Source organism: Alosa pseudoharengus, unplaced genomic scaffold (assembly GCF_046254945.1).
Source record: "Alosa pseudoharengus isolate Yale_2024_CS ecotype anadromous, Long Island Sound unplaced genomic scaffold, YU_APseudo_1.1 YU_APseudo_1.1_scf_20, whole genome shotgun sequence".
In the NCBI taxonomy this organism is placed as follows: Eukaryota; Metazoa; Chordata; class Actinopteri; order Clupeiformes; family Clupeidae; genus Alosa; species Alosa pseudoharengus.
In genome coordinates, this window is record NW_027468664.1 from 7,497,460 (window position 1) to 7,523,378 (window position 25,919).

At 40.7% G+C, this 25,919-nt stretch overlaps 3 protein-coding genes across 5 annotated transcripts; 2 read left to right on the top strand and 1 right to left on the bottom strand.

Moving 5' to 3' along the window:
* Positions 1-2,197: 2,197 nt before the first annotated feature.
* rpap3 (RNA polymerase II associated protein 3) lies at positions 2,198-20,298 on the bottom strand. Of its 3 annotated transcripts, none has more exons than XM_076296393.1 (17): positions 20,246-20,298; positions 9,146-9,304; positions 8,899-9,048; positions 8,662-8,778; positions 8,348-8,475; positions 8,134-8,255; positions 7,874-7,944; positions 7,652-7,783; positions 7,403-7,530; positions 6,827-6,948; positions 6,502-6,572; positions 6,243-6,332; positions 5,907-6,139; positions 4,279-4,474; positions 3,874-3,971; positions 3,656-3,756; positions 2,198-2,634 (listed from the first exon to the last, which is right to left on the bottom strand). In XM_076296393.1, the coding sequence occupies exons 1-17, from the start codon at positions 20,246-20,248 to the stop codon at positions 2,549-2,551; spliced, it is 2,007 nt and encodes a 668-aa protein (XP_076152508.1). In that variant the 5' UTR covers positions 20,249-20,298; the 3' UTR covers positions 2,198-2,548. The 3 variants fall into 3 exon arrangements, with proteins under 3 accessions (XP_076152508.1, XP_076152510.1, XP_076152509.1); XM_076296395.1 differs by lacking the exon at positions 20,246-20,298 and adding an exon at positions 9,764-9,917 and having other exon boundaries at positions 9,146-9,300; XM_076296394.1 differs by lacking the exon at positions 20,246-20,298 and adding an exon at positions 9,764-9,917.
* On the top strand, positions 12,100-19,219 carry LOC143136571 (uncharacterized). The gene is made up of 9 exons (XM_076297285.1): positions 12,100-12,159; positions 12,741-12,943; positions 13,348-13,440; positions 13,748-13,843; positions 14,378-14,488; positions 14,615-14,732; positions 17,271-17,802; positions 17,905-17,963; positions 18,061-19,219. Exons 1-9 carry the CDS (start codon positions 12,156-12,158, stop codon positions 19,095-19,097), a joined length of 2,253 nt encoding a protein of 750 aa, XP_076153400.1. The 5' UTR covers positions 12,100-12,155; the 3' UTR covers positions 19,098-19,219.
* Positions 19,976-24,522, top strand: LOC143135993 (uncharacterized). The gene is made up of 9 exons (XM_076296392.1): positions 19,976-20,003; positions 20,342-20,547; positions 20,661-20,753; positions 21,079-21,174; positions 21,314-21,424; positions 21,590-21,707; positions 22,291-22,924; positions 23,039-23,091; positions 23,189-24,522. Exons 1-9 carry the CDS (start codon positions 20,000-20,002, stop codon positions 24,424-24,426), a joined length of 2,553 nt encoding a protein of 850 aa, XP_076152507.1. The 5' UTR covers positions 19,976-19,999; the 3' UTR covers positions 24,427-24,522.
* Positions 24,523-25,919: the final 1,397 nt, after the last annotated feature.

Genomic DNA, 25,919 nt, shown 5'->3' on the forward strand with positions numbered 1-25,919 from the left:
GATGAAATAATGTGCTGTGTATGTAGGGGGGGGGGGGGGGGGGCAGGGACTTACTATTGCAAGCAGAGTACTGTATGTATGATGTATGTGAGTGATGACAGTGAAGATGTGTGTGTGGGCGGGAGGGGAGTGGAGCAGTGACTGTGTGTGTGTGTGTGGGCAGTGTGCTGTAAGTATGTTGGGGATGTGTGTTGGAGAAGCTTCCTGATGAAATAATGTGCTGTGTATGTAGGGGGGGGGGGGGGCAGGGACTTACTATTGCAAGCAGAGTACTGTATGTATGATGTATGTGAGTGATGACAGTGAAGATGTGTGTGTGGGCGGGAGGGGAGTGGAGCAGTGACTGTGTGTGTGTGTGTGTAGTGTGTGTGTGGGTAGGTGGACCAAGAGGCATTGTCCACAGGGGACAGTCCATCTTGCTGATAATAATGTTACCCTTTCATTTGATCCACTCCGTGACTCTGGTTCTGGTGTATATCTGTGTATTGCCAAAGATCATGCAGAAGGAGCTGAGGGTTGTCTGTGAGTGCATAATTAGGATGATGTATTTGCAGCCTGTGTCCTCCGCTCTCGGTTTGCCCTCTCTTCTGTGCTTTATTTTGCAAAAATATGCAGTAGCCTATCTATATAATATTAACCTTCTCTCCAGGGAGGTAACCTAAACGTTTTACTCTACTTTACAATGCTTATTTCATGAATTATAACTCTGTACGATCCCCTGTTAATTGCCATGCCATAAGCCAGACATGTAAAACGCAGGGTGAGGTGGATGTTTTTGGAGTTAGCTGCAGAAATGGGGCATCATGGGGTATTTTTATTAGTCCAACATTACATGGTGTCTACCCCATCCTCAAGCCTGGGCAGTCCAGTTACTCAGAGAGTAACATTTATGTGGGGCTGACATCCTGCATTTTTTACAATATAAAACTGAAGTAGTCACTTCATGGATTATGGGATTGAAATGTCTAAAGTGTCACAGTCACAGGGCATGCACATATGGGCCATAGACTCCTGAGTTAAGTCAATCTGGCCAGTGTACAGTAGCTGATGAAGGTGTACCACCAGGGCGGTGGGCGGTGTAGTGGTTAAGGAGCTGGGCTAGCGTGCAGTAGCCTGAAAGTTGTCGGTTCAATTCCCAGCTTCCACTGTTGTGCCCTTGAGCAAGGCACTTAACCCCAAGTTGCTCCGGGGACAATGTGATCCCTTGTAATATACCTGACATATGTATGTCACTTTGGTCAAGAAGTGTCTGCTAAATGTAATGTAATGTACTTGCCTGTGTGCCAATCAATCCAATTATACAAAACTATACAAATGTTGAGACGAACACTGAACTGATTCTTTTGGTACATTATTCCCTGTACATTTTTATTTCTTGCAGATGGCCCAAAGAATTTCACTATATCTCTGGACCAAACTCACTACAAGTAGGGGTGAAGGTCACTTTTGAGTGTTCAGCTGTCTGCACCCCACCTTGTTTCTACACATGGGAGGTCTATGGGAGAACACTGCATGGCAGTGAAGTGGATCTTACCATCAGTAAATATGTGGCCACTGAAACCCTGATATGCATAGCACAGAATATTGTCACTGGGAAGCTTGCAGGAGCAAATGAAACACTTGATGTTACAGGTAAGACAGCTGGCTATAATGGACAACATATAGCTCCATAATAAAGCATATTGCTACCTATCCTATACCAAATTATTAAAGTATTGCCGTTGCAGTAAATATTACTAATACCTGTGACCAGACATAGATGACAGTCATGTTTGTATGTAGACGTTACTGCCTAGTAGTAGTAGTAGTTGGTGTTACTTAGGATAATTTTGCAAAATTTGCTTTACCATAATGTTTTCCCTCCAAACAGATCCTGACTGGTGCGGCTGTGATTCATTGTGAAAATGCTTCCTCTACTGTAGGTTGACATCAGATGAAGTACTTTTGTATAAAAGATATCTAAACAATTAAACATTACCGGTATTTGTAATTCTGATCTCAAGATGCAACTAAAATGCAAGTTATACTGTATAAACAAAAACATGCTATGACAACATGACGTAGCATTTTTCAAATGAAAATCTGCTTTTTAAAGAAATCCTTGTGCATCGCTCGCTCGCTCGCCTCGCTCGCTCGCTCACACACTCTCACTCTCACACACACACACACACACACACAAATAAATTCGTAAAACAAGTGATGTAAAGAATTGATCAATATAATATGGATGGAGCAGCCTGGACAAATATGGCATTACCTCAACATTACCTTATCATCATTTTACACAGATAAAATGAGTCACAAGAGCTCATCTTTCTTCACCTATTTAATTCATTGTAAAGCACAATCACACTTGTGACATATGACATTCATTCACCTTCTCCTTTGGCCCTTACTGGGTCTGCACAGTGTCAGTGTCAATTCCAGGGCTATATTCCACAATGTAATATCCCAGAAACACAGTTCAGCTCCACCTGGAAGGATATATTCATTCATTCGGCAGCTCTAGATTGCTGCATTTACCATGGTTCTCCTCTCAGTACAGATGTCATACTCCATACTTCTTCTGCAGGGCCTGGACGGACGCATCCTTAAGCCCAGCTTGCTGTATAGTCTCAAAAAGCTCCTGGATCCCTAAAATATACAGTAATACAGTAAATAAACAGTATAGCAGAGATAGCTATAAAATATCTCACAAAAGCAGAAAGCTTTTCTGCATCTTACAACAGAGACATCACAAGTACAGCATGCAGTGAGCTGCTTGTTGGTGGCAAACTAAACTGGAAACAGGAAGCAGTTTCCAGTGTACTCTCAATGAAAGGAAAGCCATTTGGCAACGGCACAATGCACTTGTGCTGGAGAAATATAAACTCTTTATATATCTGCTAGCTTATAATGATAATTAAGAAAAGTTATTGCACTGTTTTAAAACACCTATAAGTGATATGTTTTTTTTAGTTCATATGCATCCTTATGATGCTGTTTTAGTTCACATGCATCCTTATGATGCTGTTTTAGTTCACATGTACTGTTTTGGTTCACATGTATCTGCTGTTTTGGTTCACATATATGAATCTTCTGACCTGTCATTTTGACTCTTATGTTTAGTTATAAATCTTATGTTTTGTATATTATTGTGTCTTAGTCTGCGAACATGAACCTTGTGTTCTGTTTATAGTTCCTCTTTTGCTAAAATCCAGACATGCATAATATCCAGATATGCTGAGTCGCCCAAGTGAAAGTTTAAAATCAACCACAGAGGAACGGAGAGAAGCTCATGTCACAATTTCGGAATGCGTTGTCTGACCTGAGGGTCAAGCTATGTCATGTTTTAGGCCATATGTTAACTGTCACACCCTGATTGTATGATATAAAAGAAGCTTGCCTGCAGAACATGTCAGATACGAACCATTGTTTTGTCTCATTCTCTCTCTTTGCAAAGATAATACAATTGTATTGTTCTTTTGGATCACTGGCTCCTGTCTTCATTTTGTGTCAAAGCGTACAAAATTATCAACATCTTGGAACGCTAACACCGTGATGTGTGTTTGAATCAGGCAATAGCCACATTTGGGCAGAGACAGAATATTGATCCAAGACAAACATACATCCATGACCTTTTCCTTGCTCAAGACAGATAACTGATAGTTTATACCTTTCTTCTCTGCAGATGACATGAACATGACTGCCATGTCGAATCGCCTCACGCTAGCCAGGTTCTTGAGGATGTCCAGGATGAGTGTAGGCTTTTCATTCCTGAACAGAGGAGGACAGTTCAGCAGTTACTGTATCTATAAAGCATACCTGCTGTGAAGCATTTCAGGCGGCAGAAAATAAGTCAGACTCACACACCAATTGCAGAGTCATACTTACTTGATGTAGTAATTCTGGAGAATCCTCAAAATCTGATTCAAAATTTCAGGTTCTAGGGAGTTCTGAAAAATTCTGGTGTAAGCCTCTGGTTGAATTTGCTAAAACGAAACGTGAGAGATAAACGTGAAAACAATGCTTCGCGTTCTCCTGTTTGTAGAAATGTTTTGCCCAATGTGAGGCTATCCTAATGACAATTTGAACATATTTGTATTGCAATGAGCAGTTCACAGGACAAAAATATTTTGATGATTAAAATCAGTTACTGCACTCATCAGTAAAGCAGGTGATTAGCCAACAAAGGCAGATCAGTGATTAAATATTGTGTTTGTTCAACATAAAGCCCAGAGAAAAGTACATTTGCTCTCTTGCATAAGCAGATAAGGTGTTAGCAGCAGCAGCACACACCTTTAAATATCTGTAAATCATTTCAGGCCTTTCCCCGATCTTCCTCAAGTCGGCTTCTAACTGGAAACTGTTGCCTGGCGGGGTTGGTGGGACATCAGACTCCTGGTGGCTTGAGGAGGTGGCCTGCTCTGAAGCGTCTGGGAGCCTCTCTACCCGCTTACTCCCTGAGGCTTTTGAACGGTCACCCTCAGGTCCCCTGACGCAGAGTGAAACAGTGAAACATGGTTTTAAAGAGAATATTAATGATCTATTTAGCATCCATCCAAGTTTATTGATCAATCATCAATTTACGTCATAGCGTTATATGTCCTTTCAACATGAACATTTAGGACAGTGCAAGTATCAGCGTGCAAGTTCCTACATTACGAGGTGAGCAAATCCCTTTTCCTGAGTTTCATAGTGTCTTTAGTAGCAGGTTTCAGTGGCCAGTTGAGCAAGTGTTCAAAAGGCTGTGTTGACATTTCTTAAAATAAATCTGTAGGGTGGTGATTTCTCCCCTGACATAGCACAGGTGAGGTGTTACCTTCAAAGGCACCTGGTGGCACAATACATAATCTATGTTAAAATACCCACCCTTTCACGTACAAAGCATTGAACATATTGCACACACTGGTTATTCAATGGAGTCCACAACTCCACCTCTCTCAGGTTGTTTGTGATGTATGGCTGCTTAGCTCACTGAATTGAACTGCAAGTGACCTTAAACTGGCCTGAGCTGCTCTGTCTGTCTGTCCTATTTACGACAATGACATTGTTGCCTTGTATATCGTAATTTCCCAACTATTAGCCGCGGCTTATACATTGATTTTGCAAAATTTCTTCAGCTACGAGGTTAATACACGGGGGCAGTTAATATGGTATTAATATGGTTTTGTTTCTTTTGACTTGTATAAAACACGGTCCTGCGGCTTATACACAATGCGGCTAATACACAGGAAATTACTGTACAGATGTTTATGCACATGAACATATTAGACTATTTACATTTATGGAACTTTATTCGTTATTAAACATATTAAATCCTCAGTCACAGTAGACACCATTGAAGGCCTGAAACAAATTTTATGGTAGGCTACCTAATGGCTGATGGGACAAGGGTGAACCTTTCAATGAAGGTTTCTGTTGGCAATGTTTGTTCTCCTCACTTGAAATCCTTGACAAACTCTTGAGAAAGTAAAAAAAGGTGGTGATAAGCAAAGCAAACCACTCGACAACCCAGCAAACACTCTGGTTCACCGGAGTACCACAAAAGATGAGAAATTGTGGCAAAGGTGTTTATTTCACTCCTATGTGTGAAAACCCTCTGCTGAATTTGAACGGATTTGTAACTCCAGTGTTTCCCCCAGAATTGAATTTCATTTGTGGTGGTTGGTTTGCAGAATTAACTTGAATACCGCGTGGTTATGATGCTAACCACATTTAAGCACAATTTAGTACAACCTGGAAAATCATTGTGTGGTGGTCAATGTTGATATTGTGATGGGGCGCCACAAATAAGTCAATGTATGGGAAACACTGGAATCACAGTCTTTACAGATCACAGAACCTTACATAACACAATGGACACATAAATAGCTAGGGATAACCTAATGGTTAATCCCAATTGTTTGATTGTAACAGAATCTTACTTGGCTGGAGATTGTGAGACTGGGTCCGGCAGCTCCTCGATCTTCTGTATTTTGGCAGAGGGGGATGATCCTAGTGATGACCCTTCACCTTTAGCCTTACTTTCAGCCTGAACTGCCAGTGGTGATGGGACCCGGGTTTCAAGGGAGACAGATCCACCTGCCGTGCTAAGGGACTTGTCTGAAGGGGCAATATCTCCTTTGATCTCCTCAATTTCCACCCTTCTTAGTGGCTTCTGTAAAAACATAGGTAGAAACAGAACATAACGATGACGTGAAGGGCACTCAAAAAACACTCAAACTTTTAAAGAAGCATTAGAGAGTGGAAATGTGACTTACAGTTGAGCGCAAGTGAGGTGGCTTGCTTATTGGCTGGATTACTCTTCTCTGACTGTGCTCTCCGACTGACGTTCGGCCCACATTAATGTCCTTGGCAAAATGAGAGGAAATTATGACTTATGACTAACTGTTCTGAGTGAGGCTCGAAAATAAACATTTATTATTTAAATAAACATTTATTTACAGGACATGTGATTCTAAATGTCAAAATAAAAGTAATGTCAGTGGGGTTATACTAGTAAGTCATTTGTGAATTTACCATTTTAATCTTGTTGAGTTCATTTACAGCTAGCTTGTTTCCAGGCTCCAACTTCAGCACTTTTTCAAAGTCTATACAAGACAAAACATTTCTCTGAGTAAATAATCTGCTACTTCACTGAAGCAAAACATAAATGCACCTTAAACATCACAGACATCCATGACCATGTCTGACTGCATGAAGACAACACATATTTCTTTCAACAGGCTGGAGGATGCTCCAAGTTAATATCAGTGATTATGTACTATGGAACACGGATGTTAGCTATTTGAAAGACTTGTGGAGAGATAAGCTTTTGTGCCAAGCTTTTGTGCCATCTATACACCTGCTTTGGCTTCTTGCAGCTTTCCCAGAGCAGCTCTAGCTGTTCCCCGTCTGGCAAAGGCTTTAGAGTAGGTACCATCCAAAGCTATGGCTATACTACAGTCATTCTCTGCTTCTGCATATCTGGAAAAAGAAAAGGTCAAGAAAGCATGAAGTCAGGATTCAATCAATCCATACTGAATGACATTAAACTATAGCAAGACAACTGAAAATAATAAGAATAATAAACATCTACTCAAACAGTGTTTCCCACAGATTTGAATTCCATTTGTGGTGGTTGGTTTGCAGAATTAACTTGAATACAGTTTATAACAAATTAGCACAGTGTGGTTATGATGCTAACCAGATTTAAGCACAATTTAGTATAACCTGGAAAATCATTGTGTGGTGGTCAATGTTGATATTGTGGTGGGCCCCCACAAATAAGTCAATGTATGGGAAACACTGACTCAAATTTCTAGTCACTTTTCCCTAAGTATCCTACAGGAAGGTGTGTAGCGGTAATTACCTCTACAAGTTGAAGCAATTGCCTCTACAGCCATTGAACAACAACTGGCAGTTTCAAAGGGTTTCGTACCTCTCCAGTTTCAGGTAAGCCATCGCCCGGTTGGCTGGAAGGAGAACGTTGGTGGTATCTACCTCCATGCCCTGTGTGTAGCATTCTACGGCAGCTTCATATTTCCCCTCTTTGAAGTAAGCATTGCCCTGAAGAAGTCACACCGTTAGAACAGGCTGTTGTCATCTTTCATAGTCATACAAGATGCCAGACTTCATAAATTAGGGCATTTCTCCTTTGTGAATTGTACACGTGGTGGAAAAGGCCTACCCGGTCCTTGTGCAATACTGCCTCCTGTCTTTTCTGTTGCTCCTCAAGCTTCTTCTGCAGGGCAGGGTCGATCACAGTCTCTCCCGGTTTTCCTTCCTCTCCTTTCTCTGAGGGTCCCACTTTAGCCAAGGCCTTAGACATGGTAAGAGATTACCTTATGCTTACTTAGCACACAGCACATATACACTCCTTTCATATTCACAGTGCAGTGCAGAGTTGTACCTCTTTGACTTTTTTCAGCTCATTCTGAGCCTCCATGTTGCCAGGTTCCAGCTTGAGAACAGTCTCGTAATCTTGCAACAGTCAACAAATAAATCCATTTTAGTGCAACAGCATACATAACTGGAAACTGGCAAAAGTACCAAACTACGTACAAGCTTTACAGAAGTGTTCAAAAACGGACACACTTTATCCTCTAACACCATCCAAGAGGCTGGTTCTTTTATCAGTTTATCTATTGATCAGACTTAATGTCCATGCACCTTCTAAGGCAGAGCGATAATTCCCCAAGGCAAAACGTGCAGCTCCTCTTCGAGCATAAGCTTTGACGTATTTACTGTCCAGAGCAATAGACAAATTGCAGTCTGACTCAGCAACAGCATATCTGCGAAAAGAATTAAGCATATTATTTTATGTTTCACTATGATAAATAGGTATAGTATCATACATCAACCAAGCATAAAGTAGATTACATACTTTTTGAGTCTGAGGAAGCAAGCAGCCCTGTTGGTAGGGAGGATGGGGTTATGTGGATCAGCATCCATGCCTCTGGTATAGCACTCCAGAGCGTCATCATACTTTCCTTGCTTAAAAAGCTGGTTTCCCTGGAGAGCAACATAAGAGTTTTAACCTCGCAGACACAAATTATATATACTGTACTACTACACAAACACATGGTGTCAGGTGCATAGATAAACTGTACATCCCAAAATATCATGAATCCCCAAAAATATTTTTACCAAAAAGAAATTCAAACATTGACAAACACAAAACTTTTTGAGGTCACAAACTTTTTCCTTCTCAGCCAGAGCTGCCTCTTGGTCAACCTTAACAGCACCGTCCTCAGAATCCGACTCGTTTGACTCCTCTTGACTCTCTTCCTTGTCTACCGAATCCAGAGCTTTGTCCTGTCAAAAATAGCAAGAACTGGAGTAAGTCTCAAACATGATTAAACCGCAAAAAGAGAACATTGTCAGAAAAAGGGGAAGATGGCATTACTTATTTTTATGATCATATTAACATATTACCACATCAAATTTCTCCCAGGCCTGATAGTCATATGACTTGATCCGACTGGATTTCTTGTCTTCGTTGTGAGCATCCTTGTCTGACAGTTTGCTTTTTGTTTTACGCTTCTTCTTTTTGAAATCTTTGTTTCTCACTGGTGGTATATTTTTCTGCCAAAAACAAAAATAGATACAACAACGCGTGTCTTTAGATAAAACGCTAATGGATAATGGCTATTTAAAAAACAAACAAAAAATCCAGTCATACTGAGCTGTCTCCCTCGTTCCCTGTACGGAGTTGTACGTCCTTCTTCTTTATGTCAGCTTCCCAGCTGTTAAGTTCTCTCATGAAGTTTTGGAGATCTTCAGTATTCTGACGCATTTGCATCTGAAGTTCTATGGCTTTGTTCCCACTGCTCATCGCTGTCTTATAATGTTACCATAAGGCCAAATTGCCAATGTTAGACAATGCTAAATCATAAGACCAACTGGCAGTTTAACAGATGATCTGGAAAATGTACTTATCAAGCTCTCTTTTTTGGTTACATACCCTGCCAGCACTAACAGTTAGCATCTGTTAATGTCTGCTAACGCTAGGTTTCTAACACGTGAGTTACGCGTTACTTGGCTACCCTAACAGACGTGACAACTACAACTACACATTTATACCTGCAATGTTAACGTACTGTAACCATCTAACAAATAAACCAACAGATGATACGGGGGACATAGAGTAAATACGTTATTATCATCAATGTAACGATTTAAGATAACGTTAGAAGGCAAGCTAAAAGCCAAGCTGACATAACATTACAAGCTAACATTACAGCTAACTTTTTCAGCCAGCATTTTTTCTCAAAACCTTCCTGAACCAGACACTACCTACTATTGTGGTGCAAATGTCTTTCAGTGGAAACCCACGGTGGTGCTGTTCTGTAAAAACACTGTTTGGCGCATCCGAAACTAACAGGGTTTCTAGAAATGCACTGATAGAAGCACGGTGGCCGGGGTCGACTAGAACTGACGTTTTCTGTTTTGAACTTGCCGTCATGACATCCATGTACCAGAATACTTTGCGCGTGGCTCTGGCCAGAGCCCGTCTACGGAGAGCCTTGCCACTCCGTATTAAGTCCCATTGTACCGAATTTTGGATGCAGTTCCACCAGAGTTCCACTGGGGGCGGTCGCCATGAGTGCAGAATAAATGGGAGTCAATGGAGCTAGACGGCTAAATTTGTCTCTTTCACCTGATTGTCATTGACAAATCTCAGATTTGATTGTAGTTTGTATAACTTCAACATGGGTTATAGGTCAAAAGTTGAATGAACGAGTACTTATGTCCTTTTGATTTCTTACAGGTTGGGTCGTTGTTGCACATAACACGCTAGCATTGTGCTAATGAATGACATCATTGACACATTTGAAAGGCTTTTTAGAACAATTAAGTGACTTTAAAAAATATAATACTCAACCAAGTGTATTTTCTTTGCCTCCCCTTTCGAATACAATACTCAAATTACTTGAAAAAAAATTATATCCCGAGAAAAGTGGATTTTGAGGGGTACAGCTCCATAGACTTCCATGCATTCTGCACTCGTGGACGAGCGCCCTCATGTGGAACCACAGAAGGAACTGCAACCAGTTAAGAAACCGGAAGTTTTCCGAGAGTGGCAGTTCTCCCCTTATTAGACATTCTCTGCTCTGGCTCAAGCACAGCTCTGTCTGCAAGGGCACATTGCTGCCTCCCCGTGGTCTATGGGCGACATTCAGAAGAGCTTAGCCCAGTGGTATAACAAAAACTTGCCAAGTAATGACTGGTAGCCTATACTATACCCCTCAAGGTAACATTTTCACCTGAATAGAGCAACTCCTAAGCACATTTGAAATTCATTATTATATTCCTTTCACGACTTTGCAACGTAGGTACCATAGGCAAAATTGTTTTCTTTCATTGGACCCAAAATGTCTAGTTTTCTAGTATATCCTGTTCGCAGAGATGTGCAACATGGAACTCTGCAACTTTCTTTGCAGTCATCATTTTGGGCAGCAACAGCAGTCAGCAACAACCACAAACTGAACAAGCTGACTAAAAGAGCTGGCTCTGTACTTGGGAGTAGCCTACTCTGGAGCCAGAGGTAGACGACGTACACAATTCCTGTACTTAAGTGAAAGTATAGATACACCATGTTAAATATTACTCCAATACAAGTGAAAGTTGCTAAGTCAGATTTTTACTTAAGTTAAAGTACAGAAGTACTTGCTTGTAATGTTTATTGGGTAATTAATAGGGTACATCTGTTGGTTGGTCATGACTTGAAGAGACCTTTAGTTCCTTACATCCAAAAAACATTTGACCTATTTTTTTTATAACCATCCCTTGAATTTCCCCTGGGGATCAATAAAGTATCTATCTATCTATCTATCTATCTATCTATTGCAACTGTTCTATTAGATGCAATAATATAATTTAATTTAAAATCATTATTCATTCTCTGTTCACAAATCTAAAACATGTTCACTGCGTAATATAAAACCATGTTGGCCTAGGCTAAAGATCTAGTTATGTGGTGGATGTCAGGTGATTGTAAATAGGTTTACGTTAACGCCGTTGTTTAACTGACAGCACTACTAATTTCATTCCAATTTCACTGCCTGAGTGTTTTCAGCTGGAGACTCTTTCATTGTCAGTCATTCCTGACCAGATATACAAATGATTCCCCTCTGCACGAGAGGAGAGGAGATCTTCTAAGAGACAATGCACAATTAACATTCCATTGCAGATATAATATTGGTAATATCCTAATTGGATATGATTTAAATATTGATATAATTTATTTTTGGACCATTTATTTATTTATGTGTTTGTCTGATATAGGCCTATGTTATTAGTTAAAATCGTTGTGTTATCGTGATTGTTGTTGCCATCACAATTTCCCTTAAATAAAGTAGGCTAAACTCCTCTGCAATGTAGTTACTGCATTTTCTGAAATAAAATAGGCCTACTGTGCACCATTGGGTTAACATGAAACATGTCAGTTAAATTTAAACATGCGTTTAATTTGTCCTTAGAAGGCTGCCTTGAGATTTTTAGAAAGAAACTTTGATAATAAATCTACATTTGTTCTTTTGACCCAGTCCGCTACTAACGCTACTGACACCAGCCCAGCAGGTGGCAGACATTCCACCCAACAAATTAAAAAAAATAAACAGAGGAGTAGGAGGAAGAAGAGGAAGACGATTCCTGTCTAGCAAAAATTAAACACATGAAAACGTGCACATATGGGTAAGGTTAATTACACTTTTTACCGCAGTTGCAAATATTTGGCTGTCTAAACTGATTTGTGGCATAATTAATTCTTCTGTGAGGTCAGTGTCGCCTGGTTGTAGCTTCAGTGTAACGTTATCCATTTGATCAGAAACGTTGCATTAGAACAGTCGAATAATGGATTAGACCAGGAGACCACAGAGGATAGCCTATTTGAAAACTGTGGACAACGTGGGATTTCAGACCCTGATGCACACTTGTGTTATTTTATGGTTAGGCTGTGCATTGGCTGGTTCATGTCGGAAAATTGGATAGAAAGATTAATTGAGATTATTGTGATATGTTTTTCTGGGCAGATTCCCTGTCCCTGTACAGACATCTGTTGAGGTAGACAAGTACTCCAGCTCACCTCTATTTGATTTCTTTCTAGTTTGTTAGGCTGTAATTGGTCCACATTGTAGCCTAGGACAGACCACCGATAGACTACATGATTCTCAATCTTCTGTGAGGTTAAAAAATCCTTAAATGTTGAACATGTGGATAAATTATGTACAATATATGATTTGTGTACTTACATGATAATTCTGTCTTTTGCCTAGATACGTCTTCACGTGTATTGTCCATCCGTCTTCTGGTTCCTCCGCTGCGACTTATGACCGCTTTCATGTGGCAGGTTGCACATCACCAAAATGTAGAGCATTTTGGAAAATTGGAAAATTTTGTCTCAGTTGTGTTGAAGAGGCTACCGGACCTTTTGAGCCCCAGACAGAAAGCCACACTAATTATGGGACTTCGAACAAAGGTGAGCTCTGAAGTCACCTCACAACCCAATCTATATATGATTTTCTATTTTTGACAGATTTTGGCATTGTGATTTGATTTGTGTTAGTGTTATAATTTTTGAAAGTCGGTTCAATATTTAATATAATGAATTTAAAAGTGACTGAAATATTATTTTTGGGCAAGACCAGCACTACTTCTTGCCTTTTTTGCAGTACACTACATTCATTGTACTGCCTATGGTGTTGCGAAAGGAAGTAGCAAAATACTCCAACATCATTATTTATGGCTGCACGACTATTTTTGGACATAGCGACTTGCTTAGTTACTTACAATAACTTATGATTTTGATTAAACATTGATTTTATGTTTCAGCCCTAATATCACTGTATGTTTATGCATGGTTAATGGCCATATGTTTTTCAGATGTTACTGGAGATGTGCAGGGATGATGTCCCTGCTGATCTACAGATCATCAAGAGTCATTTAAGTGAAATCCAGACTCGACATCTTATGAATGTAAGTGGAGGAAATAATTTTACATTTACATCTCATAATTATTATTGAGGTCATGGAGAGGTCTGAAAGTTTGTTGAGTTTGAAAAGCCAAAGCAATCTTTCACAAAAAAACAAAACATTTTTTTCTAAAGATTCTAAATTAATATATCGATGCATGCCACACAAATTTGTTAATTCTTTACCATTTGATTTAATGCATGGCAGAACTATTAGAGTGGTAGTCATTTGTGCTGTATCTGTTAACAACAGAAAAGTATTATATAAAAACAAATAATGTATAATGGTGTCTGATTTGATGTTTGTACAGTCTAAAAGTTCAGAACTGGAAAACTTGCAGAGACGTTTATTAGAGCTCGTGTTAAGTCTGCTGGAGGATCCAGTTGAAAAGGAGTACTTTTTCAAGGTCGGTCACACTTATGTGAAGGGATATTTTTTTTAAAAAGAAAATGTGTCCAAATCTGATTTTCACACCATTGATGCTGTATTTTCATTCATTATGATTTTGATGGATTGATACTAGTTATGTACAGCACATTGCTTCACAGCAATTCTTTCACACAAGCTTACGTCACAGACCTTGGAGGTTTTTGTTGATTTGTCCATCAGTTAACTTTGATGGTATGGTATGATGTGAATGATTACATGAAATTTGAGCATTTGCTATTTTTGGCTGAAGAATTTACATGAGAAAAAATACACAAAAAATTAATTATCATCATTCACATCATATAAATGCCAAGGCATTTCACTGGCGTTATGGATGTGACAAAAAGTACATTTTCCGTGGAATTGCCCATCTATAAAATCTGTGCTTTCATTATACAACTAAACATATTGTTAAATATCTACAAATATATTATGTTTGTGTGAAAGAATCCCTTAGTAGTTCTCAGTAACATTTTCACTGACTAGAGATGGTCTTGGTTTTGTCATCTAGAGGGTGTATCCTGTGGAATACGGGCCTGACTTTGACAAAGCGCTCCAGGTTCTGGTTGGCTATTTCATTTCAAGACTGGAAAAGTTCCTACCAGTGCCAAACTTTAAACAAGTATGGAAATGAATTATTTTACATCCATTACAATGCACTGACATTCATCATGCAAACAGGAATGACCTTTATCAATTAAACTATATTGGACTGTACTAATAAAAAGTTCCATCATTGATGTCCTAGGTTTCCTCCTGGATAGACAGTTCCTCTCTCTGGGATGAATGTGAGCAGCACCTCAGTCAGCTGGAACACCTTCATACTCTGCATCAGAATGATTACAGTGGACCTCTAGGGGAGAGTGGTAAGACTTAAAGGGACACCAGGCAAGCCTGATGCTTTTTCTCTACGAAACTCCCCCTCACTCGGTCTGAAGCTCTTTTCCTTTTCTTTGCATCTTCCGTCAAGGGTTTTCGCTGCTTCTTTGCCGGCTCTGCCATTATACACACGTTTGCAACAATCGCTAACGTGTTAGCCTCCCTCTGTGCTGTGGATGCAGGATGGAAACTGAAACTGCTTCGGTCGCCGGGTACGATACACTGAACTTGCAAGCGGGATATTCTTCCTACAGGCAGTAGGGGCGGGCGAGAGAGTCTTCATTTGCCCTGTAATGAGTCATTTAACCAGATACCGACTTACGAAGATGAGTAATTAACACAAAAACGTTGCCTGGTGTCCCTTTAATGTAAATGTACAATTAGAACACACATTTTCTACAGTATCTTTGGGGCTGTTTGTGTAAGTCATGTGAAACGATCATTACAAAATATGTCATTAAAACATGGCAGTGTGTAGGGGACGCCATGCCACCCATCCTACGGTAATTTCCTGATCCCACTCCCAATCTCTCCCACTCATTCCCTGTCTGACTTCACTGTCCTTAAAGGGGTGGTTCAGGATTTTGGACATAGGACCTAATTTCCAAGTTAGCAAGTGTGATATTTATCAGTGAAGACCGTTTTCAACACATTTCATCCAGTCCTTCTAGTTGCAGATTTTGCAGGTGCTAGGCTAGCGCAAGTCAACGGTATGTGTTAGCCTGCCACTAAAAACAGTCTTACCCACTCCCCAGTACACCTGAGGCAAATAAATTATAACGCCAGACTATTGATGTAAATGTCTGTGTTGATGGTTTTATTTCTAACATTATTCTATCCTTCTCAATGACCTCCCCTTTAATGACTCCAGTGTCCTTCAACACCTAAACAGAGCCGGACAGTAACGGAGTACATTTATATGAGTACAGTACTTGAGTACAATTTTGAGGGATCTGTACTTTATTCGAGTATCATTTTTGGGGAGTACTCATGACTTTACTCAAGTACATTTGAGAGGCAAATATTGTACTCTTTACTCCACTACATTTCTATCCATAACCGTGAGTATCCGTTACTTCTTCTAAAAGAAAAGGAAAAAAGAAAAATCTCGGAAACCCTCAATTATTTGTTTCCCTCTCAAACGTGATTGGATTGTGCAGGCGCCACTGATTGGGACACCCTATCAGCAATCACCTTCAGCTTTCCGCCAAAGTTAACTCCATGGTCAGATTTAGATAAGAGACGAAACCATGGACGAAACAATGGATGAAGACGCAGCAGGTCTATCCCGGGAATGAATGTGCCGACCTGTGGCCCCACCTCGCCAGACTATTTAAATTTTCTGAACAAGTTAATGATAGTTTTCGCTTCAAGTGTTTCAATTACAAAATAGTATTTTGTATTTGAAATACTTATTTTAAATACATGTATTAGAAATACTGCCCGTCCCTGGCAACATGATAAAAAGATAAAAATGACTTGATTTTACTTTCAATTCCTTTTACATTCTCCAAGGTATTAACATTAACATTTTTCATAACTCCATATAGGACCATTCTGTACATAAATGTAAGCACTGTGGCAGTAGTAATGCAATATTTAGAAAATGTAGGCTACTCTTGTACTCTTGATACTCAAGTACTTTTAAAAACAAGTACTTCAGTACTTTTACTTAAGTAGACATCTGACTGTTGTACTTTTACTTAGCCTGGCGGGCCATCCTATATCATTGACATGTATAGTCTGGCATCGAATCATTCACCTCGCTTAATCCAAGGGGCGGGCAGAGAATTGTCTTTCAAACTGCCTAGGCATGCAATAGGCCAGCGCTACGACCATATCCGTATCCGGTCGGCAAAACGGCAAATACATCCTTTCTTCGAAAGGAATGACTTAAGTGCATTGTGTTGATCTACTTTCAAAGAAAAGCACAAGTCCAACTCCTCCTAAGTTGACGCCAACGCCGATTCAAACAACCGCTCTTCGTTTGCCATAGCCACCTTCCTTGTTGTTCACCGTCGCAGGATGTCGTTATCCTGTTAAGCCCGCCTTAAGACTCTCTAACGAAATAGAGCGCTGTGATTGGCCGTCATCCACGGTGTTAAGCCAATAGAAATTCCTATGGTTCGATACTAGACGTACAAGCTGAGCAAATTAATTTGCCGCCGCTAGGGTGCGTCTAGATTTCTAGGCTAACTTTTACTTGTACTTGAGTAAAATTTAGCAAAGGGTATCTGTACTTTTACTCAAGTAATGAAGCTGTGTACTCTGTCCGCCTCTGCACTTAATTGGTGACTTTTCTGTACTTTTCAAGATGTTGTATTGATTAGGCCCTTAAATAGGCCAAACATATCATGAAATCTGGATGGAAATAGGTCACATCTGATTTTATCATATTGCTTTTTAAAACTCAACCCAAGGTGTTCTCTACAATGCATAGTGCAAGTGGTGCCTTGTCAGTGCAGCCCGTTTGTGTGTGTGTGTTTTTTTTTTTTAAAGTTACTTTTTCTTGTCACCATCTACAGATCTTCCATCTATAGTAGAGGACCGAATCATATCTTCCCTGTCATTCCAATGTGCTCCTGGGGAGGGCCACAATCTGACTAACTTGCAAATGATGCCCAGCCTGGATTTGCAAAGCCCTACCTCTCAAGGGCCCCAAGATGTGAACCAGAAGTTACACAGCCATGGCCAGAGCTACAGAGACATTAACATGACATCAAATGTGCACAGAGTCAGAGATGTCCAAAAACAGGCTGGAACCTCCATTAACAAAAAACAGGGTGATGTATATGATGAGGAGAGCACAGAATTTGACCTGGATTTGGAGAGTGTAACGGATGAAGACAATGATGGAGCACCTTTAGAGGTGACCACCAAGCTTCCTGGCCTCACTTATGGTCAAGAGCAGGGTTCCTCATTCCATGAAGGGGCTGTGTTACAGACTGTAGTGGCTTCAGAAGTTCTGTCACCCGTTCAAGTTGACCAGTACACTGAGGAGAAGCTGACTGTGGCTCCTCCTAAGCATGAAGTTAATCTAGCATTGTTACAACAGGAGTAAGTACTAAATAATGTAACCTCTTGTTTGAATATTGAGACACAGAGAAGGTAATGTTGTGTGTGGTAGGTTCATTATGAGTTTGGTGGTGTTCTTTGCAGAATTGTCTTGGTGCTCTCAGACGTATCCTCCAGCAGCAATACAAATAAAGCTGTGAAAGGTACAGTAGGATGCTGTGACAGTTTTTGATAGTTTTTATCACTTCTATAGGATGTTGTTAATTTTACGGTATGACATTATTTTGACACTCTTTACAGGGCCGGTAAAAGAGGCCACCTGCCCTAATTCTGTCCAGCAAGGCCAAGGCGCCTTGAGGGTCGACATCAACAAGCTGAAAGACGCTTGTGTGCAGTATAAGTGTGTCACCTGTGGGCTGAGACTTGGGTCCCGAGAAAAGTGGCGCAGACACAGAAGAATTCACACGGCGGATAGGGCACCGTTCAAGTGCGCTCACTGTGGCAGGGAGTTCAAACGGCTGAACAGTCTCACGAATCATCAGCAGGCCAGTGCCGACAAGGAGGACACCTCACGGCCATCCTGTTTACAGCCGAGGAGAATCCGTGGCAACGCAAAGTCAAAATCCATCCCTGCCGGTGCCCCAGACAAGACAGATCCAGGCCGGTGTCGGTTCTGCGGTGAGACGTTCTCTGAGGACATTGCAATGAGGGTCCACTTGAAGACACATCCAGAGTATAGGCCCTACCATTGTGGCCAGTGTGGCAAAAGCTTTACTACCAAAGTTGGCCTGCAGTTCCACGGACAGAGCAAGCACAAGGCTGAAAAGCCTTACCTCTGCTCGGATTGTGGCAAGTGTTACCAGAGCTTATCCGTGCTCAAGCGGCACACGAGGCTCCATGCAGTGGAAAGGAAATACTGCTGTTCTTTCTGCGGGAAACAGTATACCCATCAGGCGAACTTGACAATTCACATCCGTAGCCACACGGGGGAAAAGCCCTATGTGTGCTCACAGTGTGGGAAAGCGTTCGGCTCAGCAGGGGTGCTACAGGTGCACATGCGCATACACACAGGGGAGAGGCCATACAGGTGTGAGGTGTGCGACCTGCGCTGTGTCAATTCCAGCCAGTTTCGTAGACACGCACTCGTACACAGTGGTGAAAAGCCTTTCACTTGTGTCCACTGCAGGAAAGGTTTTTCTGCCAATTCCTCTCTTAAAAAGCACATGTACATCCACACTGGACTGAAGCCATATAAATGCCCCATATGTCCAAAAAGTTATTCTTCTCGTAATCACTTGAGTAGACACTCACTAACACATGGGGCAGTAGTCCAGTAAATGTTAGACATTTGAAAAACTTAAATACTAATTCAATAATACTTTTGTATGAACATCTGAAGGAACAGCATGTCTTAACCTCAATTCTTTCCTGTATCAATAAAAAAAGGTTGGTGACATTTGCTTGTGTTTGTGTCAAAGTTCAAACAGAGCCAAAGTCTGAAATGGAATTATAATGCATGATGGAAGGTTTTTTTTTTTTTTCCTTGTTAGGATTGAATACTGTTGAAAACTGTCCTTTGAATATGGCTGAATATTGTTTTACAGCTCTTTGACAGCCATTTCACACCCAATTCTCGTGAGTGACAGCTCCAGAAAGAAAAGTGTGCATACCTTATGAGCACAGTTGATTTTTTTAGAGCCCAGTTTAACAAGATAACAAAATATTGTTGGTTAGTTTAGGTTGGCCCTTATGCCCAGCTCAAGCAAAACTTGCCCAGCTCAAGTTAACAAAATGCTGACGATTTCAGTTGGGTTGAATTAGCTGCCTTCATAAGGTACCTTCATTGTTCACGCATTGTCTGTCTGCCTGTCTGTCACATTATCAGACATCGGTCCTACACCAATGCTGTTGAGATGCGCGCATGTAAAAACAAAGACTATTAAGAAGGTAAAATCATTTGAGAACTAAATTATCCCAATTTAATTGTATTACAAGTATGTGGTTTATTGACAAACCAGGGTAAGTAGTATACATCCTAATAGAAGAGCTGTATGGCTTTAATCTCCTAACAAAACAATGCTATAGGGCTCTTGATGTAGGAGGTTTATCACTTTTTAATCTCATGGTTACACAGGTTTGTTGGAATACCCCCCAGGCCTTTAGGGGGCGATAACGTTAACAAAGTAACTTAACCGTGTATAGCACGAAGCAATTTGCCGCCGCGCAGTCAAGAACTACCATGGGTAGGTTTGTTTTCGGAAAGGTCACTAAATACTTGTATTAACAATTACAAAAGCTAAAGTTTGTAAACTCTGAGTCTGGACAGTGCCAGCTGTAAAATGCAATTACGACGTGGTTGCAGTTGTTCTAGTTTCGCTATAACAAGCTATAATAGTCTGGGTCGATTCATCGACATTTCTGTGCTTGGCCACTAAAGATAGTTAGGCAACATCACGAAATACCACTTACCACTACCATAGCCTACCATCTGCTAATGAAGGCGTAGTCAGTGTTTTATGCTTATTATTCTCAAACATACATCCTTTCTCTGATGTTCCCCTCCTTGTGCTGTTGTTTTCAGACTCTGTGTCCCCTTCCTTGACATCCCTGCGACTTTTGGTTCCTCCTCTACGATTCATGACAGCCTTCATGTGGCAAGTTGCACAAAAGCAGAATGTTGAGCATTATGAGAAGCTGGAGAACTTTGTCTGTCTGGTGACAAAGGTGGTCCCAGACATCCTTAGCTACAGACAGAAATCCACTCTGGTTATGGCACTTCGTGCGAAGGTAAGAATGTTGGTGTTTGACACCATTTGATTTGTGTCTTGATTGGTGTCATGATTGATCAATCTTCCTGTGAGTGCATTCATTTTTTCTATGCCCATGTTTATACCCATCAGGTGATGTTGGAGATGTGTAGAGGCGATCAGCTTGTTGATTCACAGACTCTTAAGACTCATCTACATCAAATTCAATCTGCTCATCTTCCCAAGGTTAGTAGACCAATGTCAAATTTCTTAATATCAGATCATACTAAAAAAAAAATCCATGTGTAAAATTGTCCGAATCACATGGTCTTTATTTACATTAATATGAAATTATGAATACATAATTTATTTTATCAGATAGCCTAGATTGAATCAGTTCCAAACTGGCTTCAAGCTGTCCTCCATATAATTCAGCCAATATAACCTATAACCTGTTGGTCATTAGCCAGACGTTGTTATTCAATGTGACTTACAACACCCGTAGCGTTGTTTAGTTTTGTTTTGAACTTGACCTCAAAATTCAGTTTTGCTTTTATACTTTTCTTCACAGTCTAGACATTCAGAAATGGATAATTTGCAAAGAAACTTATCAAGTCTTATTTTAAAATTGTTGGAGGACCCAGTTAAAAAGGACGAGTTTTTTCAGGTGAGTGACTACAAGTTTGTGATTATAACATTATTTTTAAGCTTCAGTCACATGTTTTACTTCATTAGGACATGGTTCACTGTAAATATTTCTCCCCATGTTTCTCCTTTTTTACAATTTCTCCTGTGCCATCTTCCAGAGGGTGTACCCTGTGGAGTATGGGCCTGATTTTGACAAAGCTCTCCAGGTTCTCGTTTGCCAATTCATTTCAAGGTTGGAACAGATTCTCCCAATACCAAATTTTAAACAAGTATGTTGAGGCACCCCTTTAACCTTTCACAAGAATACATTTGTGTAGAGACCTCAAGTGTATTTTTTTTTACACTGATTTACCTGATCAGAATCAGCTTTATTGCCCATAATTTATAAACTCAAATGCGTGGATTTTTACACCGTAATCTCAACCATTTGTCAGGTTGCCTCCTGCATTAGCAGTCCCTTGCTCTGGGAAGAATGTAAGCAGTATATCTATGAGACAGAGGGCCTTCAGCATCTCCTGCAGGACAACTGCCACAGGTCTTTGGATGACGATGGTACTCTTCTTCAACATGTTAACATACCATGTTTTAGTTGTTCACTGTGTAGACTAGGGAATCATACTTCGAAGACAGATATACTGCATTTGTACTGCTCTGATCTGCCATCAAAATGACCAGAATTGTGGGTTGTATATTTAATTTAGCTGCCCAAAGTTCATTCATATTCACTTCACATTTACATTTATTTTTTTTTTTTTTATTTCACATTCAACACATTGATGTATTGCATGTCTTTACCTTTCTCACTTTCTGATATGGTGAATGTAAAGGTAGGTCAACCATTGCCTTAATCATGTACACTATAACATGTCGCTACTTCACTGCATATACTACTAAACAGGATTGTACACACATTTTATAAAAAGGTTCATTAACACTAGTCCCAGAACTTCATACCACTATTACTCTTGCATCTTGAAGTTTTCCGTTATACATCACTGCCGTCTAATGAAGAGCAAAGCATGGTATAAACTTTTACAACTTTTGTTTACTACTGGTGAACGTCAACTTGAATGACTATTTTAATGAATTCATACCTGTCACTTTTCTAACATAATCATTTCTTCATCCTCCATAGGTCTGCCCTCAATAGTGGAGGATAGAATTATCCTGTCCTTGTCACTGCCACACACAGATTATGCGCTCAACAGTCAGAACACTTTTCAAAAGGAGCCCAGTTTGGACCTACAGAGCTCCTCCTCTCAGATGCACCAAGACAACCCAAAGATTCAGGGGTTTCACCAGCAGAGGGACCACGTAGATGACCCAACATTACGTGTGGGACAGGAGGAACATGGAATGTCCGACAAGCAGTTTGATGTTGACCATGAAGATGTGGACATTGAACTTGATCTGAGTGAATGTGAGGCAGAGAGAAAGGGGATTACAGAAGACACCAGCCTTTCAAACTTTGCCCATTACTGTGGAATATCAAGAGGAGTACCTCAGACGGCTTCAACAGAGAGCGCTCATTTGGAAGACATTGCTGTAGAGAAACGGACACTTCCTGACACCTCTGGACAAAACCACAGTGAGTCATTGCCAGAAAGGGCTCTAAAGGAGACCACTGTGCCTTTACATGAGTTCTGCTGGACTTTTCCAGTCAACAGTGATCAGATGTTGCAGGAGGCCCCAGCTGTAACTCATCTTGGCAAGAAAGTTATCATGAATGCCAACCTAAGTGCACCAACCGAAAATTCATCCCAGCGAACGTAAGATCAACAAATAGTAGGCTATACAAATAATTTCCAATTCCATGCAAAAAATGTTAATATAGGTCAGAGAATGTTACTTTTCCACTTATGCATGTTGTTTACTGATTTCAGAGGTCACCAGGTGCTGTCAGACAGTTCCAACAACAACCAGGATCATGGGGATGGTAGGATCCATTTCAGACATATTTTAACTTATTTGACATATTTGTAATTCTATTTTAACATTTGTAATCATTTTTTTTTTTAATGATTTCGCTGTAGAAGAGGGGCTCTTGCAGGATGCGGCCAACTCAGAAGTAAGGCCTCCAGCGAGGACAAGCTTCTCCTCAGCAGGTCCTGCCAAGAGCCTTGTGTCTCAGCTGGCTAAAAAGAAATGCTCTCACTGCCACAGGTGCTTTGCCCGCTATTCTGACCTGCTGAAGCACCAGCGCTGCCACAGCAGGGACACAACGAACCTGTGCTCCCAGTGTGGAATGAAGTTCCGAAACGCCTCACTCCTCGCTATCCACAAACTGAAACACCTGAAAGCTCCACTCAAATGTGCAACACATCTGTGCGTTCACTGTGGCCGTGAGTTTGAGCGGCGCTCAGGCTTAATGAGTCATATGCGGACCCATCGTGTAGATTTATCTACTCCATCTTCATCAGTGGATTCATCCGCTCCATCTTCATCAGTGGATTTATCTGCTCCATCTTCATCAGTGGATTCATCCGCTCCATCTTCATCAGTGGATTCATCCGCTCCATCTTCATCAGTGGATTCATCTCCTCCATCTTGCTTTCAAGAGACACCAAAGGAAACCGAGGTGGCTGTGGCACAGACCAGTCAAACTGAGTGTCAGTTCTGCAAAATGCATTTCTCTTCTCTGCTGGAGTTGAAGAACCACTTGATGACGCACAAAGAACTCCGGTCCTATTGTTGCAACCAGTGCGATAAAAGCTTCATGTCCAAAAAAGGCCTTCAGCACCATTTGCCCCTCCACAAAACGGATAAGCCATGCCTTTGTGAGGTCTGTGGCAAGCATTTCTACACTCCTTCCCAGCTCCGATCTCACCGGAGGGGAGCACACTCCACTGAGCAGCACTGTTGCCCCTACTGTGGTAAATTGTTCAGCCTGAAGGGAAACCTCAACATTCACATTCGCATCCATACTGGAGAGAGACCCTTCCTCTGCTCCACATGTGGGAAATGCTTCCCATCTGCGGGAGACCTAAAGGTGCACGTGCGCATCCATACGGGAGAGAGACCGTTCAGGTGTGAAGTGTGTGACAAGGGGTTTGTCACCTCCAGTCATCGCTTGGTCCATCTACGCTCACACACGGGCGAACGGCCTTTCTCTTGCACCGTGTGCGGGAGACGTTTTGCACGGAGAGGGTGTCACCGAAAGCATATGTTGATTCACTCAGGGGAAAAGCCCTACAAATGCCCGGATTGTTCCAAGAGTTTCCGTCGGAGTTCACACCTGAAAAAACATAGAGAAACGCATATAAAAAAATAAGTAAAATTCAATAAAGTTTATGTGAACAGACAATTTGGGGAACCTTGTTGAAAATTGCATGCTACTGGTGTGAAATAAAATCTGTTAAATATTTTATTTTCTGTTTCTGGCTGTGTAATTTGAATCATGTGGGTAACAGTGAGTCTGGCCACATCCACCTATATTCTCCTTTCAGTGTGATACTAGTCTGGCATATGGCAATACACTAACGTTTCCCTCAGACACCAGGAAAGACGGGCCAAAGACGCTAGTTTTGAAATCGAAAGTGGCTGTGTGGAAAATGGTAGTGTAGCAACACCTGCAAACATCAAAAATTGCAGTTGGAAGAATGTGTTAATTTATGTACTACAATGATAGGCCTACATACATTGTTTCCTGTCTGACAATGCGGTATATTGTCAGTTTGTGAAGTTTAAGTGAAGCAGGAAGTAACTTTAGGAATCCCTGATCAATCAGTTTGGTTTGGCTAGAGTGATTTCAAAGTCAATGCCTATTATAATGCTAGGTTTGGAAACATTTCCCAGTCTTTACAAAGTGTATGAGTAGTTTTACCAAGGTAACATACTGTTAGTAACAACTACCAACATACCAACTGTTCACAATCAGCAAAATGCCTCAGTGTTTCCTTTACATTGATTTTGCCATGGCGGCCCCCCACGGTAAAATTATCATTCAATTAGGGCAGACGCACAATATAGTTGCAGTTGCCTTTTAAATGGACCTGCCGTTGTGTCCTCCATGGCTGGCGTTCACATTGCAACTTAACAGAAAGTGGAACTAGAGGTTATTAGAGCTCGTCCAGTTTCACTTTTGTTGTGTGTATTGTGTTGATTTGGTGGGGCGGAGCTGGGAGTTTGCGGACTGGCCTGCCCCCACTGCTCCTTTTTTTTTTTTTTGACAAAACACTGCCTGTTTCTGAACTTGCTGTTTTGCGACTTTCAGGGAGGTTCCAGTGAAATTAAACTTAAATTGGTGCATTAAACTCTGACTAAATCCAAGAAACACATCTTTCATCTAAATGATGTTCCAGTTCCAAAGAAATAACATGTTTCTGGGTTTTTTGGTGAATCAGAAACGGGACGTCAATGGGTTCCTTTCCAGACTGACATGCAGAGCAAATTCAAATTTGCCAACAGGTTAGTCTAGGTTTTCCCAGGACATAACCTCAAGATAGAACAATATTTGTGTCAATTATTTCCCATTGCCATTATATCAGGTAATTTGTTAATTTTCAATACATGATTTATGCAAGGCAAAGCTGTAATGGTGACTCGGGTTGAAAATATTGTATAAAATTTTTTTTATAACTATCAACAAATTAACTTTTTCCCCATACCCTGAGCCAGATATATCCACGTTAGTAACAAGTACATTACAAAACGTTCCACTTGTATTTGTGTCGATTCAAGAGATATCCAATGAGCTGCCGTAGCATAAATTATACAGAAAATAATCAAGAATTGGGGAAATGGAAAATCCATAAATTCTTTTTT

Excerpts from the sequence above, each read along its gene's own strand:
- LOC143135993 (XM_076296392.1), top strand. Across the intron at positions 20,754-21,078 it reads AATCTGCTCATCTTCCCAAG|TCTAGACATTCAGAAATGGA; the intron begins GTTAGTAGACCA and ends TTTTCTTCACAG. Across the intron at positions 22,925-23,038 it reads GAAAATTCATCCCAGCGAAC|AGGTCACCAGGTGCTGTCAG; the intron begins GTAAGATCAACA and ends TACTGATTTCAG.
- rpap3 (XM_076296393.1), bottom strand. Across the intron at positions 9,049-9,145 it reads GGAACGAGGGAGACAGCTCA|AAAAATATACCACCAGTGAG; the intron begins GTATGACTGGAT and ends TGTTTTTGGCAG. Across the intron at positions 6,140-6,242 it reads CACCTCACTTGCGCTCAACT|AAGCCACTAAGAAGGGTGGA; the intron begins GTAAGTCACATT and ends ATGTTTTTACAG.
- LOC143136571 (XM_076297285.1), top strand. Across the intron at positions 13,441-13,747 it reads AGACTCGACATCTTATGAAT|TCTAAAAGTTCAGAACTGGA; the intron begins GTAAGTGGAGGA and ends ATGTTTGTACAG. Across the intron at positions 17,803-17,904 it reads CTAGCATTGTTACAACAGGA|AATTGTCTTGGTGCTCTCAG; the intron begins GTAAGTACTAAA and ends TGTTCTTTGCAG.